The sequence below is a fragment of the Micromys minutus genome, assembly GCF_963924665.1.
Source record: "Micromys minutus genome assembly, chromosome: 16".
Taxonomy (NCBI): domain Eukaryota; kingdom Metazoa; phylum Chordata; class Mammalia; order Rodentia; family Muridae; genus Micromys; species Micromys minutus.
Genome location: NC_137985.1, coordinates 22,110,533 through 22,126,201, shown reverse-complemented (window position 1 = coordinate 22,126,201; position 15,669 = coordinate 22,110,533). Strand labels below are relative to the sequence as shown.

The 15,669-nt window shown below is 42.2% G+C and overlaps 1 protein-coding gene across 1 annotated transcript in view; it reads left to right on the top strand.

Annotated features, from left to right (window-relative positions):
- The window catches only part of LOC308430922 (beta-galactosidase-1-like protein 2), a gene marked incomplete at both ends in the record, with an annotated part of 30,047 nt that extends 20,273 nt beyond the window's left edge, over nt 1–9,774 (top strand). Inside the window, 6 exons of the mRNA XM_080930196.1 lie at nt 6,771–6,839; nt 7,280–7,367; nt 8,104–8,191; nt 8,667–8,778; nt 9,425–9,541; nt 9,652–9,774. Coding sequence (XP_080786322.1) covers nt 6,771–6,839; nt 7,280–7,367; nt 8,104–8,191; nt 8,667–8,778; nt 9,425–9,541; nt 9,652–9,774 — 597 coding nt within the window. The remainder of the gene's footprint in view (nt 1–6,770; nt 6,840–7,279; nt 7,368–8,103; nt 8,192–8,666; nt 8,779–9,424; nt 9,542–9,651) is intronic.
- Between the last annotated feature and the right edge of the window lie 5,895 nt (nt 9,775–15,669).

Here is a 15,669-nt window from a genome sequence, read left to right as displayed (position 1 = left end):
ATCCTGTGATACTGAGGTAAATGTCTAAATGGTAGTCAAATCATTTGATCACCAGAAAATTATTACTATTGCTTTTTGTCTGTCTTTTTTCATGAAATATTTTATACATAGACATCCCTAGGCATATACTCCTGAATGCTATAAGAGCCGATAGTGATATTAAATCCAGAGGTACTTCAGTAGTTCATATGTTTATCATGTATCAACCCCTAATGTTTATATAGCATAGGAGAACTTGGTTTGTGTCATTTAAGTCTTAAAAACCTAGTGAAGATATGTTTCAAATAGAAAATTCTCAAAAGGTACAGCTGGGACGTTACAGTGCAGAAGCTGAAGGTTCTATTCACTCCAACTTATGACTCTTCTAAGTATTCCAAGCGATTTTTTCTTCATCTTTTTAAATCACCTTTCCTCAAGACTTTAGGTTGGGTATTTTTAGTCCAAAGCCTGAGATGCTCAGTGAAAATATGATAATGCTCAAAAAATGTCGAAAGGGACTGAGGAGATAATTCAGAAGGTAAAGTGTTTGTTGTACAAATCTGAGGACCCTAACTTAGATTCCCAGCACCTATAAAAAAAAAAGTTAAGTATGGTCCCACATGCCTGCCATACCAGTTCAGGGCAGTGACGACAGGAAGAGCCTAGCAGCTCAGTGACCAACCAGCCAATCTAGATGACACAGCTTGCTTAAGGTTCAATAAAGAGATCCTGCCTTAAAAAAATAATAAGGTAAAGAGTGATTGAGGATACACAATGTAAACCCCTTTCCTCCACAGACACATGCATGGGCATGTGCAACCCACCATACATGTGTACACACACACACACACACACACACACCAGACAGACAGACACACACAAATTCAGAGTTCTTTCTTTAAAAAATAGACTGTGTTATCAATTCTTTGAAGCTATCCAATCAATAGCTCCTTAGTTACCATTAAAGGCTATAGAGCTTCTCCCCCTCCCATGCTAGAGTAATTGACTGGCTTGATCATTTTTAGGTCTTCTGTAGACAACTACAGCTGCTGTGAGTTCATTAGTGCGGCACTCTAAAGGTCTTGTCACATCTGCAAGATAATGTCCTGGTCTGGTCCCCTTGGACTCTGGCTCTTACAATTTTATCATCCCCTATCCCAAGATGATCCCTGAGCTTTGGGTGAGGAATGATATTGAGGCCCCGTTTGTGGCTGTGCAACCCACAAATGCTCATGCTCTGCTTAACCACTGCCCACTGCGTGAAGAAACTTCTCTGATGAGCACTGAGACTTACTTTAATCTCTGAGTAGTGGTGAGATATGAACTTAGGGGACAACTTGATACTGTGTCCACTTAGCAGAATAATAGTTCACCTCTGGAACCTGTGTGCTCCGCAGCCTCAGAGTATTCACCAGATTTACAGCACCAGGTATGTTTCCTCCTCTGGAGCAGGACTTAAATCCAACCAGAAAGCATTTGTTTATCCCCATAATATTCATGCCTATGGCACCCATGGACATATCTTGCTATGCTGGTCATTACTGTTGCTCACAGGTTCTTACGTGAGTAATTCTGTTAATGACTCCGCCCCCCGGACCCCCCCCCCCCCCGCAGCCTCCATGACAACTTCTGGTACTATAACAATATCATTTTGTTTGTTGTTTAAATTGGAGATGTTCAACTTCCAAAGTTTATAGAAATCAAGTCTCTGGAAAACCTCCCAAATGCAATGCTTTTGGCCAAGAATTTTGGATAAACACTACTCAACCTGTACTTCTGTTTTCTGTTAGTTTATTTTTCAGATGGAGCCTAAACTATGTCGTCCTGACTGGCCTCAAACCTACAGAGATCAATCTGCCTCTGCCTCTTGCATATGGGGAGTAAGGTGTGAACCATCAGATCTGGTCTTATCCTTTTATCTTTATGACTCCAGCCCTTTCCCTCGATTCTTTATCTCTGCAGAGGCATCTTTCTTACAAATTTGGCCAGCATTTATCTGTACTTAGCTTATATTCCATTAGCCCTTTAGACTCCTTTCCCAGGGCACATGATTGTTTTCCTAAGTCAGCCTTGGATTTCCTCATGTGTTCATGTAATTTTAAAAAACACACTTTCTTCCTCTTGAGAGCTTTGCCCAAGCTCTCTCAACCTCTTGCGGGTCATTCTACCAAGCTGCCAACGGCCACCCCGGTGTCACTCAGCTCCCTGCTATTTAGCTGCCTGCCGGTTAGTCAACCCCCTTGGTTGGTTAATGCTTTTCTGGGATCCTGACTATGTTCCAAGAACAGCCACCACCATGTTGCCAGCTGGTATTTTCCTGCAGCCACTGCCCATTTCTCAGGCTGGCTTTGCTAAGCCACTTGGCTACAATCCCGCTTGAGAATACTTGGAGCTACTGCTCAGGTTGCACCACCATCCACTCCTGTGACTGGCTTTGCTGACCACCAATGACTGCCACACAGCTGCACCCTTTCTCTTGCCCACCTGAATCGTCATGAGTGGAAAACACCAGACAACCTTAATACTTAAAATCAGCCAGATGCCACAACCGCTGGGCTCGAAATCTATTGTCCCAAACTCATCAGCTATTCTATCTTGGAATTCTGGTGGTGGAAGTCACCACCAGGTCTAACCTAAACTAGCTGGGCTACATGGTGCTCATCCCCTCTCTCTTCCCACCTACCCCAAACCCCTTCCTTTATTGTGTCCTCCCCTTCCTTTCTGGAGCCCAGAAAACCCACCTCCATGTTTTTGGCCAACAATTGGCGTCTGCCATCTTTATTTAGCCAATCAAACAATTAGGGAAACTCCTTCTATGTCTCACCTTTTCTGTTCAATTAAAAAACATCTCCTACATATAAATTGAAAATAGTAATGACAAGTAAATTACATAATATGAGGTACACATGACATCTAGTGATCAATTTGTCAATGTAGATAAAGTATTCTACCATCTATCTTAAGAGGCTTACAATTCGATACCTGACTTATGGCCTGGTTTTATATTGTATACTATCTAAAAACATCCTCTCAAATCTATATCATTTCTCTCAATGCTAAACATCTTGGGTTGGCCATAAGACTATGACCAATCTTCAACCCTGCCAGAAATCTGAGAGCAAATTAAATATTACCTGAAAAACACAGGAGCACTAATATAGTAAGCCAGTGTAGAACAGCTGACTATCAGACAGTCCCCCAGTTCTTTAGAGTCTCAGAGCATTCTTCCAACTTTCTGGTCAAGGATCATCTATCTGACAGAATTATTACATAAAAAATTGAAGGGACACTGTCCTTGTCTTGACAAAGCCAGTAGTGGACATATGTATTTCTCTGGGCAGAATTCTGCAACAAGTGTCTTTTTCTGGACTCAATTGTCAGCAGAACAGGCAACTTCTGCCCAGTGGCTTCCCTGCCACGAAAGAACCTTCAGGAGGTAAATAATACCCAACATCCTGTCTGAACTGTGAAGTGGGTACTGTCAGGAGCAGACATGTCTCTAGACTAATGATTATGAATAATTAGCCATCTTAACTCTTGCACATTGTGGACTTCTGACACTTTTGAAGACTATCTATGCAGAGTTTATCTGAACCCTTGTCTCAGCTATTTCTAATTGAGATATCTCAAAACACCCTTTTATTATTAACTCTTAGCCGTGAGTTTGTGATCTGGTCCTTAATTTGTATTGTTTAGTCATTTAAAAACAGTTTGTAATAGCAGTTATAGAAGGACTGGGTATTCTTAAATAAGCTCTGTATTCTTAAATGTGTTGTATAGGTGTAATGCCTATATAAGAGTAACAGTACTAATCTCAGTATCAATATAAGACATTTATACCAATGACAACTTTAATTCTGTTTCAAAAATAAATTCTGTGCCAATGTTATAAATCATAATTTCAACTTCATAAAATTATTAAAATTTCTACCAATTATGGCTACATAATAAATTCCAGATATTTTCTCCATGTTTAAATTAACACCATTTCCAAATTATCCCTTAAGTTGACAACCTAACTATATTCATACAATAACCAGAACCATCTACCCCAACATAAGGAACTGGGATAACAGTCTCCACAATTTCTTTCTGCTGACTGCGGGCAATGAAATACCTTTAAAGGGGAGGGGAAGGGGAAGGAAGAAGAGTTGGTTAGGCCTTAAGAAAGTAAAGCCAACGATTTTTATTCAGTCTCTGATGTCTTAGTTCTGACTGGGTCTGTCTGAGAGGTTGAACAAAGCAAGACCTGGAATCCATGATGCCAGGAGTCTAAGCAGGACAGTTAAGCATGTCTGAAGATTAATCCCATCAAAGCTGTACACTTTGTAATACACAAATCTCAAAACAGAATTTAAGTACCATCAAGTTATCTGTATGGATGTGTTAGTCTGTGTAAGGGGTACAGACATAAGAACATATTATTTTCCTTGTTTGAACATGTGGAAGGCAGTCTTTTTTATGAGTCAATTTTGGTAATAACCCATCTTAAGTCTTTACTCATGCCATGCGAAGGATGGCGCAAAGAATTTTTACCTTTTCTGTTTGGTTCTCTTAAAATTTTCACAAATAGAAAACACGAGACAATTTTAATATTTAAAGCCAGCCAGATGTCACAACCACTGGGCTTGGAATCTGTTGTCCTAAACTTACCATCTATTCTATGTTGGAATTCTTCTAGTGGTGAGTATAGCCTGAACTAGCTGGGCTGCATGGCACCCATCTCCTCTCTCTTCTTGCCTGGCCAAAAGCCCTTCCTTCCTTGTGTTCTCCTCTTTCTCTCGGAGACCTGGAAAACCTGTCTTCATATCTTTGCCCAACAATTGGCTTCTGTTGTCTTTATTTAGCTAATCAAACAATTAGGAAAAGTACCCCTACACTCATGAATTCACAGTGTCCTTCATATGATCTCTGCTCACATGTTCCTTTTATTTTTGCTTTGTTCCACGTTTTCACCTGGCCCCTGTGTGGTACAGTACTTGGTCATTCTTCACCTGCAGGGCACTGCTGTCTTAGTTGGTGTCTTGCTTCTTCTTTAGAAAACATACAGCTGATCTTCCTTGCTTCAGATCTTACGTCACTCTATCCTCTCTCTTTTATCATCCTTCAGAGTGCTATGAGTCTTCTGGCCAAGATAAATATTTTATCTTTCTTCTCTGCCTCCAGTTGACTCCACAAAACCACTGGAAGCCTGGATACGGCCTGTTCTTCAACAGCAGTCTGCTCTCAGCATTATGATTGATGGTAGAATATATTGTAATCATTTTTCAATTTTTTCATACTAGGCAACCTGTTTTTCAGAAAGAGTTTTAAAAAGCTGGATTTCAATAAATGACCATAAAACATATAACTTCTGTGATTAGACTCTTGTAATCTTACATTACAAATGTTTGTTGTTGGCACTTAAGAATTTTTATTGTTACAGTTTCCTAGCCAAATCACATTTGGAAAATTGTGATTCAGTCTGGCAGTGGTGGTGCATGCTATTAACCCCAGCACTTGGGAGGCAGAGATGGGCAGATCTCTGAGTTTCAGGCCAGCTTGGTCTACAGTGAGTTCTAGGACAACAAGGGCTATACAGAGAAACCATGTTTTGAAAAGCAAAAATAAATAAATTAATAAATAAAATAAAATAAAATTTGTGATTTAAATTAATAAATCTAGGAAGCAAATTAGTCTTTTAAAAATAATTTATTTATTTTATTATATACAAGTACACAGTAACTGTCATAAGACACACCAAAAGAGGGCAACCGATCTCATTACAGATGGTTGTGAACCACCATGTGGTTGCTGGGATTTGAACTCCGGATGTCTGGAAGAGCAGTCAGTGCTCTTAACCACAGAGCCATCTCTTCAACCTGGCAAATTATTCTTATGTGGTCTTGCTTGACAACTGCAAGTTTTCTGGGTGGTTTAATTTACTGGTTAATCAATATAGTAGTAGGTCTATTAGTTTGTTTTTCTGTTACTGTCATAAACTTCATGAGCCAAAACAGCTTTGGGAAAGAAAGGTTTTATTTGGATTATAGATTACAGTCTATCATTGTGAGACTCTCAAGGCAAGAACTGGCTTGCTGCCTGCAGTGTACTCAGTCTTCTTTTGTATGCAATCTAGAACCACCTGGCAAGGTGTGGAACCACCCTCAGTGCCTCAGTCATGAATTAATGAGATTACCCACAGGCTTGCTTACAGGTCAATTTGTCTAAGACATTTTCTCAGTTGATGTGACCAATTGACCTTCTTCCCATGTGACCAAGTGTCAAGTTGACAAAACACTACCAGCAGAGTAGGTAATCGTAAAGAAGAGGTAGGGAAGGTTACACACAGATAATCCCTAAAATAGGTTCAAACATGGTAGTAGGCTCCCCAGACACAAATTAGGAGCACCTAGAAGAATTCATCCCCTCGAAGAGTTAAACTCTTGGGGTAAAGCAGATAGACACAGAACAGTTGCTGTCCTTCAGTTTCTTCTCCCCTTTGTCACCATTTCCTTCATAATGTTTATTTATTCTTACCTTCGTCCTCCTTTGGTAGCCTGAAGGTCTTTTAAACATTGTTCCCTCCTTGCTCTATGGTGGATCTAGAGTCCAGTTTTCACTGAAGGCTCTATGGCAGGAATCTCTCCACTGTATTACTTTAACCTGTTCTTTGTGAACTCCTGAGTCTACGAAGTACTGGGAGACATGGAGATTATTCTACCTCTGGTCTTGCTTTGTGTTTTACATTTTCAGTATTGTCTTCCTTTTCTTTTTGAGGACCTAACAATGCTCTCTTCTTTCTCCGGCAGGTGTTTTTGGATAACAACTATGTAGGACTCCTGGATAAATCCAATGATGAGCTGCTGCTTCTCAAAGATGTATAAAACATTTAATGTGTAACATTCTAGTTCCAGCTAGGCTTGGCCCTGAGAGTTAGCGAGGCTTTATTATAGATTATTTCCACTCCTTTGTCCTTGGTGTGCTCCATGCAGAGGAGCCCAGAAATTGCAATCTTGAGGTACTGGTGAATGTTCTTCGAGTGAGTAACATACTCCTTCTTGAATATGCCCAGTTCAGAGCACCCTGGCTTAGTCACAAGTCCCAAGAGTGTTCTTGTTTAAATATTCAGGTTCCTGTTTCTGGAAAGGAATGGCAAAGCTGGCATGCAAGTGCTTGCTTATCCCATAATTAGAGACCTATAAGGTTCCTATGCCCGAAGTCTGTCAGCTACCTGCTCATGTCCTGTTCTAGCTCCAGGGAGGCCTGGAAGGTCTAAGGGAGGTGCCAAATGAAGCTTACTCTGGTCTGTATTGAATAGTTCTCCAAGAAACCCCATATTCTGAGGATCCTGGTGGAGAACCAAGGCCGACTCACTTCTGGGCAGGATATCAACAAGGAGAGAAAAGGTGGGCTCCAGAGGATATTAACTGAGATAGCATAGCACCAGATTGCTATTACTCTTCCCTGGGCCAATGGCACCTGGATACAGACATGTGTTTGGCAAAGAGTACACTTTCTTAGTTATAACACATCTCTGTATAGAAACTGTGATTTTTTTGTGTTGTATGGTTATCAGACAAGACCCATCATACTGCTACACACATTAGTAAGGGGTCTGAAAGTAGTACTAGCATGTGAAAGCTTTGGTGATGTCCCTGGTTTGGGTTTCTCTCTTGGGATATTGCTTCTTTATTTCCAGGATCCCAGGGCTTATGTACGTCCTTCTGCTTGGGCCCAGTACTCCTGAGCAGAGCAACACATCGTTTTTCTACCTTAAGGGCTTTGACAAACCTGAGTGTTTGAGCTAGCCAGAAGCCTCATGTTGGCCAGATCTCTTTCCTTGATTCTGTCTGTTAATGTGGATTGTGAGGCACCCTCTCTGAGTGTATTATGAGGATAATACCTGTGTAGGCTTAGGTAGCTTACTGGTAGAGTACTTGCCTAGCATATCTGAAACCTACTGAGTATTGTGGTTCAATCTTCAGCAACAATAAGGGGAGGGGAGATCCATGGGAGTTTTTAGAAACCTTCTAGCCAGCTGAGACCAAGAAAGCACTTTCCTTCAGGGAGATCCCCCGACTGCAGCCTGAGTATTCTGTCTTTCTTGCCTCCTTCATAGTCCCTCTCATTCCCACCCCATAGGTTTAACTGGAGACATCTATCTCAACAAGTATCCACTAAGAGCATTTAAAATCTACAGTCTAGAAATGGGAAATATATTCATACAAAGGTGGGTGCCTTAACTTCAGGGTGATTAAAGGTTAGCTAAGGGTGGAGTCACAGCTCAGTGGTGGAGCATTTTACCCAGCATATGTGAGGTACTTAGTTCAGTTTGCAGAAAAACAAAATAAGATAAAATATAACAAAAAGAGGTGAATATGTAGAGCTGGAAGCATGCTCAGAGGTCTTCAGGTGAATTCAGCCTTTGGTTTTCAGATAGAAAGCAAGCAAGTAAACAAACAAACAAATGACCCAAAGTCCCGAGTACTCAAAGAAATGATGCCACGCTTCCCAGCTGTTTAGCAGCAGGTAGTGATTTTCCCTCATCCATGGTTAAACCTGCTGTACCTCGAATGCTGAGGGTGTGGCTGCTACCACAGCAGGGGCGGGGTGGCAGCGTTCATAGAAGAGGCCAACTCTAGAGGTCACAGATGGCCTGTTGGAAGGAAAGTACAGTTTCTCACTGGCTCTTGATTCTCTCTTAGGGAACTTCCCAAGTTCTGGAAAACAGTGACAAGCCAGGTTCAGGGCCCCGCCTTTTTCCTTAGTCACTTGAAAGCTGGGGATCCTCCCCAGGACACCTTCATAAAAGTAAAGGTTAGTGCTGTTTTTCTTCTGCTCATTGGCCCCTGCCCCCACTGCAAAGAGCCTTATGGAAAACCATACAGTGTATGTCTTGTCCTGTGGCAGGGAGCCAAGCTAACCCAAGTCAGAATCACACCCTGAAGGTTTCTCTCTTTGAGGACTGTTAGGACAGGTCAAGGAAAGTTAATGGACGCAACAGAGGCGTGAGCCAATGAGACTGGCTTGTGTATGCACGGTAGCAGAGCTTTAGATAAGATGAGCCATTAGTCCTCACACACAACCTGTACCACTCATGACTTCCCCACCCAAGGCATGCTATCCAGGTCACCTTGGCTGCCATCCCTAACATTCCACAATTTGAGCCATGCTTGTAAAGCCTGAATTGTTTTGATGATTATTGGATTGTAAGGGGGCATCCCCTCTGTTGGTTTAGGTGAGACCTGGGGAAATGACATGGAACAAATTTCTCTTTGAGACTTAATGCTGAGCCTCCTCCAAGGCAGGGCCATGGCACACACACACACACCCATGGCTCTCATTGTTAATCTATCCTGTCTGGGTCTATGCCTAGGATTGGTGTGTCACTGGAATAGGGGTCTATCTGTTTTCTATCTTTACATCCAAAAGTTAGATCCTGAAACCTCACAATATCTTTCAGGGCTGGGGAAAAGGTGTCATATCTATCAATGGAAAGAGCCTAGGACGATATTGGAATATTGGCCCCCAGGAAACCATCTTTGTCCCTGGCTCCTGGCTTCATCCTGGAGTTAATAAGGTGAATTCTCCCAGTGTCCTCTGCTTCCTACTTCACTTTCTTTGACCTTTGCTCTGGCTTCAGAGGGAGAACATGAATCTTCTGGCTGATTTGCCTTCTTTTTTGTGCAGATTGTCATGTTTGAGGAATTGAAAGGTGACATAATGATCCACTTCACAAACAAGGCTCAACTAGGTATGCCGTTCGTTCCTAAGAGCCAACATGTGGAAACATGCTTTGCTCTTGTTCAGTAGATGGACTTTTTAATATGCGTACACAGCTCCATTCATCCTTCCCATTTTAAGATGACATAATTAGCCTCCTCCTCTAACAGTCTCATGCCAGCCCCCTTGCTCTTCCTTTCTGATTGTCCCACCATGTTTTCAGGGTCCAAGTCTCATTGTGAGTCAACCTCAGCATCTTCCATGTCTACCATGTCTAACCTTTTCTAAAATGAACACCCTTCCTACGGCTCTTTCTCAGGTTGCTGTGTTAGATAAATTCCAGATTCCTCTCTAGGGCCCTTTATCCAGTTTTCATAGTAAGGAGTGCGTGAAACAATTACATGGGGCCCAAATTGCAGAGTGTTTATATCTGTCCTTATGGGTATCTAACTTCCCTTGAACCTTTTGTGGTGGCACAAATCAGATATCCATTTGTCTTCTGACACTCCTCCCATCCCTACAGCTGACAATCAAGCCTGAGACCTTGTGTATGTCATGCAAGTGTTTGTCACTGAGCCACAACCCAGCCGCAGAGAGCCTTATGGAAAATCACCTGTGTCACTTCATTAGAGTCTTTTTGGGCCCAGTGGACAAGCTTTCTAGTCTTCATAGATCACAGTTTTACCCTCTTTGGGATGAACATGTAGCGCAAAGTATGCTAATTGAATTTTATTTTTTCAGGGCATTGAATCTCAAGAAACGGGATATATGTTAGAAGATAGACAGCTGACTCACATCGGCAGTGGTGCTGGAAGTAATCCATAGTCCTGACCTATAGTGTATCTACACTGGCTTCATTCTCTACCCCATGCCAGGCCTGGGTTCCACCACCCATCTCTTCACTTGACAGCAACCCAGCTATTGACTCATTAGCTCACTTGTTTCTGACGCTCACAACCAGATGGGCTTTACCCATACACTTTCCTTGTCACACTTCTGTTAAAAGCTGTTTGACCAGCAAATAAAAATTTGGGAAGACATAGTCAGAATAACTGGCCTTGTGAGTGTAAATCTGAAGTGAAAACAAGTGATTTCCAAGAAGTCAAACAAAATAGAAACTGCAGGCAGCGACAGGCAATTATATATGTTTTCTGGATTTAGAGTAAAAAACCATCAATGGTGTTTTCCTTGATCTTCCCAGTGGTCATTTTACTCTTGCTTTTTGGAGGCTGTGTCAGTCAACTCTGCCTACCCTTTCTGCCTTTGTCATCGGATTTATAGTCCCTGTTGATTGCCTGGTCTATGTTTGATTTTCCTAGTAGAGTTTCAACACTTAGGAGTTATACTAGAGGTCACAGAGAGTTGCCCAAGTCCCTGGGGGTAAATCAACTTGGCAGTCTCTCTCAGGTTGGTAGAGGGAAGACCCACTGTGTTTAAAGCTGCCACAAATTTTAGTGGAGTGTGACCAGATTCCCAGTTAGGTTACAGACTCAGGGAACTTGGGAGAGGGTCCCCACAGGAATTGGCATGACCAAGGAATATAGAGGAGGCTAAAGAGAAATACCAGTTAGACCTCAGAGTCTCTGGTTGCACAGAAAATACCAGATTGTGTTAGCCCAGGAGTTGGCATCATATTTATAACACCTTAGCTAACACCTATAATACCAGGCCAGCCAAGGCTATCCAGTAAGACTCAGTGTCTGTTTTTCTTTTCTTGTTGTTCTAATGGATGTGGCTTAATGAAGAAAGGGTTTATTCTGATGTATAGTTCAAGGCACAGTCATGTTAGAGATAACAAAACACCAGGAGCTTGAAGCAGCTGCCACAGTGTATCCATAGTCAGGAAGGAGAACAGATGAACATGAGCACATGCTAGTGCTCAGACTGATTTCCCCATTTGTACATCCAGGATTCCCTTCCCAAGAATAGTCGTCTACAGTTAAGATGGGTCTTCCCACACCAGTTGACTTCATCACCAAGATAATCCTCCTAATAATCTTATCTCCCATGTGACTGTAGATCTCTCAAATGGTAATTAATGTCATATAACTGTCATATCTTTTTAAAAAACCCTATACTTTACCTGAAAATTAGGATAATTTCTCATCTCCATTTCTTTCCTTCCTTTCTTCCTTCCTTTCTCCCTTTCTTTCTTTCTTTCTTTCTTTCTTTCTTTCTTTCTTTCTTTCTTCCTTCCTTCCTTCCCTCCCTCCCTCCCTCTTTTCCTCCCTCCCTCTTTTCCTCCCTCCCTCTTTTCCTCCCTCCCTCTTTTCCTCCCTCCCTCTTTTCCTCCCTCCCTCTTTTCCTCCCTCCCTCCCTCTCTCCTTCCTTCCTTCAGTGTGTGTGCCTATACATGCATGTACATGCCACAGCACATACAGTTTCAGGGATGAAACTAAGGCCTTCGGGCTAGGAGGCAAGTGCTCTTACTTGCTGAGATGCCTCATCATTCTCTACCCAGACATTTTTCCTGTTTCTGCCCACCCCGTCATTTATTTTATATCATGAGCTTGTTTCTCCCATTTCTCCCAGGAGCTATTTGTTTTCCTGCAAGCTCTTCTGACTTAGGAACCCTGAATCCTGTCAGTGCTGGTCATGTGACATGGCAGAGAGAGCTTACCTGAGACAGCCACAAGCTCTGTACACACTGCTGCTCGTCTTGGGTGCCTTGTCCACCGGGATATGTTTATGGACCAGACAGTCTATGTCCAAACCTCTAAGTTAATATATTTTCTTCATTTTAAAGCATTTATTACTCCTTTTGAGTCACTCAGTTTGTATCAAGCTCCTCTATTTTTGGCCTTGGCTTATGTACTATGTATTATATTATCAAGATGGCCAAACATTGCTTTTTAAAGTGACATCACTCAGATACTTAGTAGCTCTTCTTTAATCTCCCCCCATCCCTTTTTCTCTCCCTCCCTTCCTTTCTCTTTCTTCCTTGGCTTGATTCTGACAAGGGAAGAGTTTATTGGGATTTTTGTCTAGAGCACTGGTGAGGGGCTACTTTGGGGTGTGGATATCCTCCAACCAGAATGTTCCTGAAAAACCTTTACTAAGCAGAATGAGGGCTTTCCTATAGCTCATAGATGCAGCACTCCTCCCCTGGTCTTTCCTAGCTTATATACTCTAGCCCATCTCCAAGGTCATGAGCAGTTATACAGAATTGCATGTAACAGGTGGTAGAGAGCTGCTAATACTCCCTCTCCCCATGAAAAACACAGTCAACAAGCCCAAATGGAACCACCCTTTTACAAGAGGGTGCAGCCTAGCTCCCCAAGATGGTAATTACTTAGCTTGGAGTAGAATCACTAACAACCGAGTAATACCTGTCTCGGTTTCTTTTCCTATTGCTGTTACAAAAATGCCCTGACAAAGGAACTTTCGGGAGAATAGCTTACAGGTTCAGTTCATCATGACAGGGAAGTCCAAGTACCAGGAGCTTGAAACAGCTGCTCATATCTCATCTGTAGGCAAGATGCAGAGAGCATAGCCTGCATGGTTGTAGTGGTGCACATATTTAATTCCAGAACTCAGGAGGAAGAGAAAGGTGAATCTCTTTGAGTTTGAGGTTAACCTGACCTACATAGTGAGTTCCAGGCCAATCAGGGTTATGTAGGGAGAGTCTATCTCAAAAACTGAACAAACAAGAAAAAATATACAAAACAAAGCAAAAAAAAAAAAAAAAAAAAAAAAAAAAAAAAAAAAAAAAAAAAAAAAACCAAGAAACAAATACAAATAGCAAGCAAGAAAGCAAAAAGAAACAGAGAGAAATGAATGTAATCATGATAGTACTCAGTTCTTGTTCTGTGTTTTATAAGCTTAGGATCCTCTTCATGGAGGTAGAAAGAGCAATTCTAATCTTCATCTGAAATAACAAAAAACTCAGGATAGTGAAAACAGTTCTCAACAATAAAAGAACTTCTGAGGGAATCACCAGAACAATAGTTCTGTACTACAGAGCACTAGTGACAAACAAACAAATAAACCTGGATGGTATTGGTACAGAGACAGGCAGGTAGATCAATGGAGTAGAACTGACGACCCAGAAATGAACTCACACACCTATGGTCACTTGATCTTTGACAAAGAAGCCAAAACCATCTAATAGAAATAAGACATCATTTTTAACAAACTGTGTTGGTCTAACTGACAGTCCTGCATATAGAAGAATTCAAATTGATCTATTTTTATTGCACTGTTCAAAGCTCGAGTCCAAGTGGATCAAGAATTTCCACATAAGAGCAGAATAGCAAACCCCAACACTATCACTGATGCCAAGATGTACTTATAGACAGGAGCCTGGTATGGCTGTCCTATCAGAAGCTCTGCCAACACCTGACTAAGACAGATGCAGATACTCACAGCCAACCATTGTTCTGATCCTGGAGACCCCAATGGAAGAGTTAGGGGAAAAGCTGAAAGAGCTGAAGGGGATTGCAACCCCATAGGAAGAACAACAGGATCAATTAACCAGACCCCTTAGAACTCTCAGGTACTAAATCAACAACCAAAGAGTATATGTAGGCCAGTCCATGGCTTCTGCTATATATGTAGCAGAGGACTGCCTCACCTAACATCAGTGTGATGGGCAGCATTGTTCCTGTGGTGGCTTGATGATCCAGAAAAGGAGGATGCTAGAGGGGTGAAGTGGGAGTAGGTGGGTGGGTAGACATCCTCTTAATGGTAAAGAGGAAGGGAATGGGGATGGAGATGGGGTGGGGTGTTCATGGAGGGGAGACTGGGAAGGGGAATAACATTTGAAAGGTAAACAAATAAGATTATTAATAAAAAACAAAAACAAACAAAATATAACAAACAACATGGGATGGTTTGTATGTTCTTGCCCCAGGGAGTGGCACTATTAGGAGGTGTGACTTTGTTGGAGTAGGTGTGCCACTGTGGGCATGGGCTTAAGACCCTCACCCTAGCTGCCTGAAAGTCAGTCTTCTACTAGCAGCCTTCAGATGAAGATGTAGAACTCTCAGCTCTGCCTGCACTGTGCTTGCCTGGATGCTGCCATCTTCCTGAATTGATGATAATAGACTGAACCTCTGAACCTGTAAGCCAGCCCCAATTACATGTTGTCTTTTATAAGACTTGCCTTGGTCATGGTGTCTGTTCACAGCAGTAAAACTTCTAACTAAGAAGTTTTACACACACACACACACACACACACACACACACAGAGAGAGAGAGAGAGAGAGAGAGAGAGAGAGAGAGAGAGAGAGAGAGAGAGAGAGAGAGAGAGGGCGCAGTGAAAGACATCTGGAACAGTCTAGAGCTGAGAAAGAAAGAAGTAGACTGAATATGGCCAGGGTTCTCTGCTAGAGAGGGAAGAGTAGCTGGACATAGAGAATAGGGAAAACATGAGGGAAGCTGAGCAGAGCAGCAGGTGAGTGAGACAGAGAAAGAGTGGGAGAGATAGAGAAAGCAAGAGAGTGGGAGAAAGAGAGGAGAGAGGGAAAGAAAGTAGGAGAGAGCAGGAGAGAGGGAGAGAGTGAATGAGAAAGAGAGAGCAGAAGAGCTAGAGAGAGTGAGAGCAAAAGAGAGACCAACACACACACACACACACACATACACACACACACACACACACACACACACACACACACACACACACACACACACACACGGGGATATGTGAGAGAGTGTGTGAGAGAGAGCAAGGGAAAGCAAGAGAGATCCCGATAGGAGTCATAAGTAGCTATTTGTCATAGGTAAGGGGCAGAGCATTTTTGGTAGAAGGAAACACGCGTCATAAGTTCCTGAGAACTTCTGGCTTTTATCTAACCTCCAGCAACCCTTCTATATGAGTCCAGGTCGAGCTCATTTCTGGATATTCAGATTGTCTTTTGGAGTTTGGGCAATTGGAGTTTTCTTTGGACCTAAGGCGTGGTGCCTTCTTTCCTTCCTTTCTTCTCTTCTCTTCTCTTCTCTTCTCTTCTCTTCTCTTCTCTTCTCTTCTCTTCTCTTCTCTTCTCT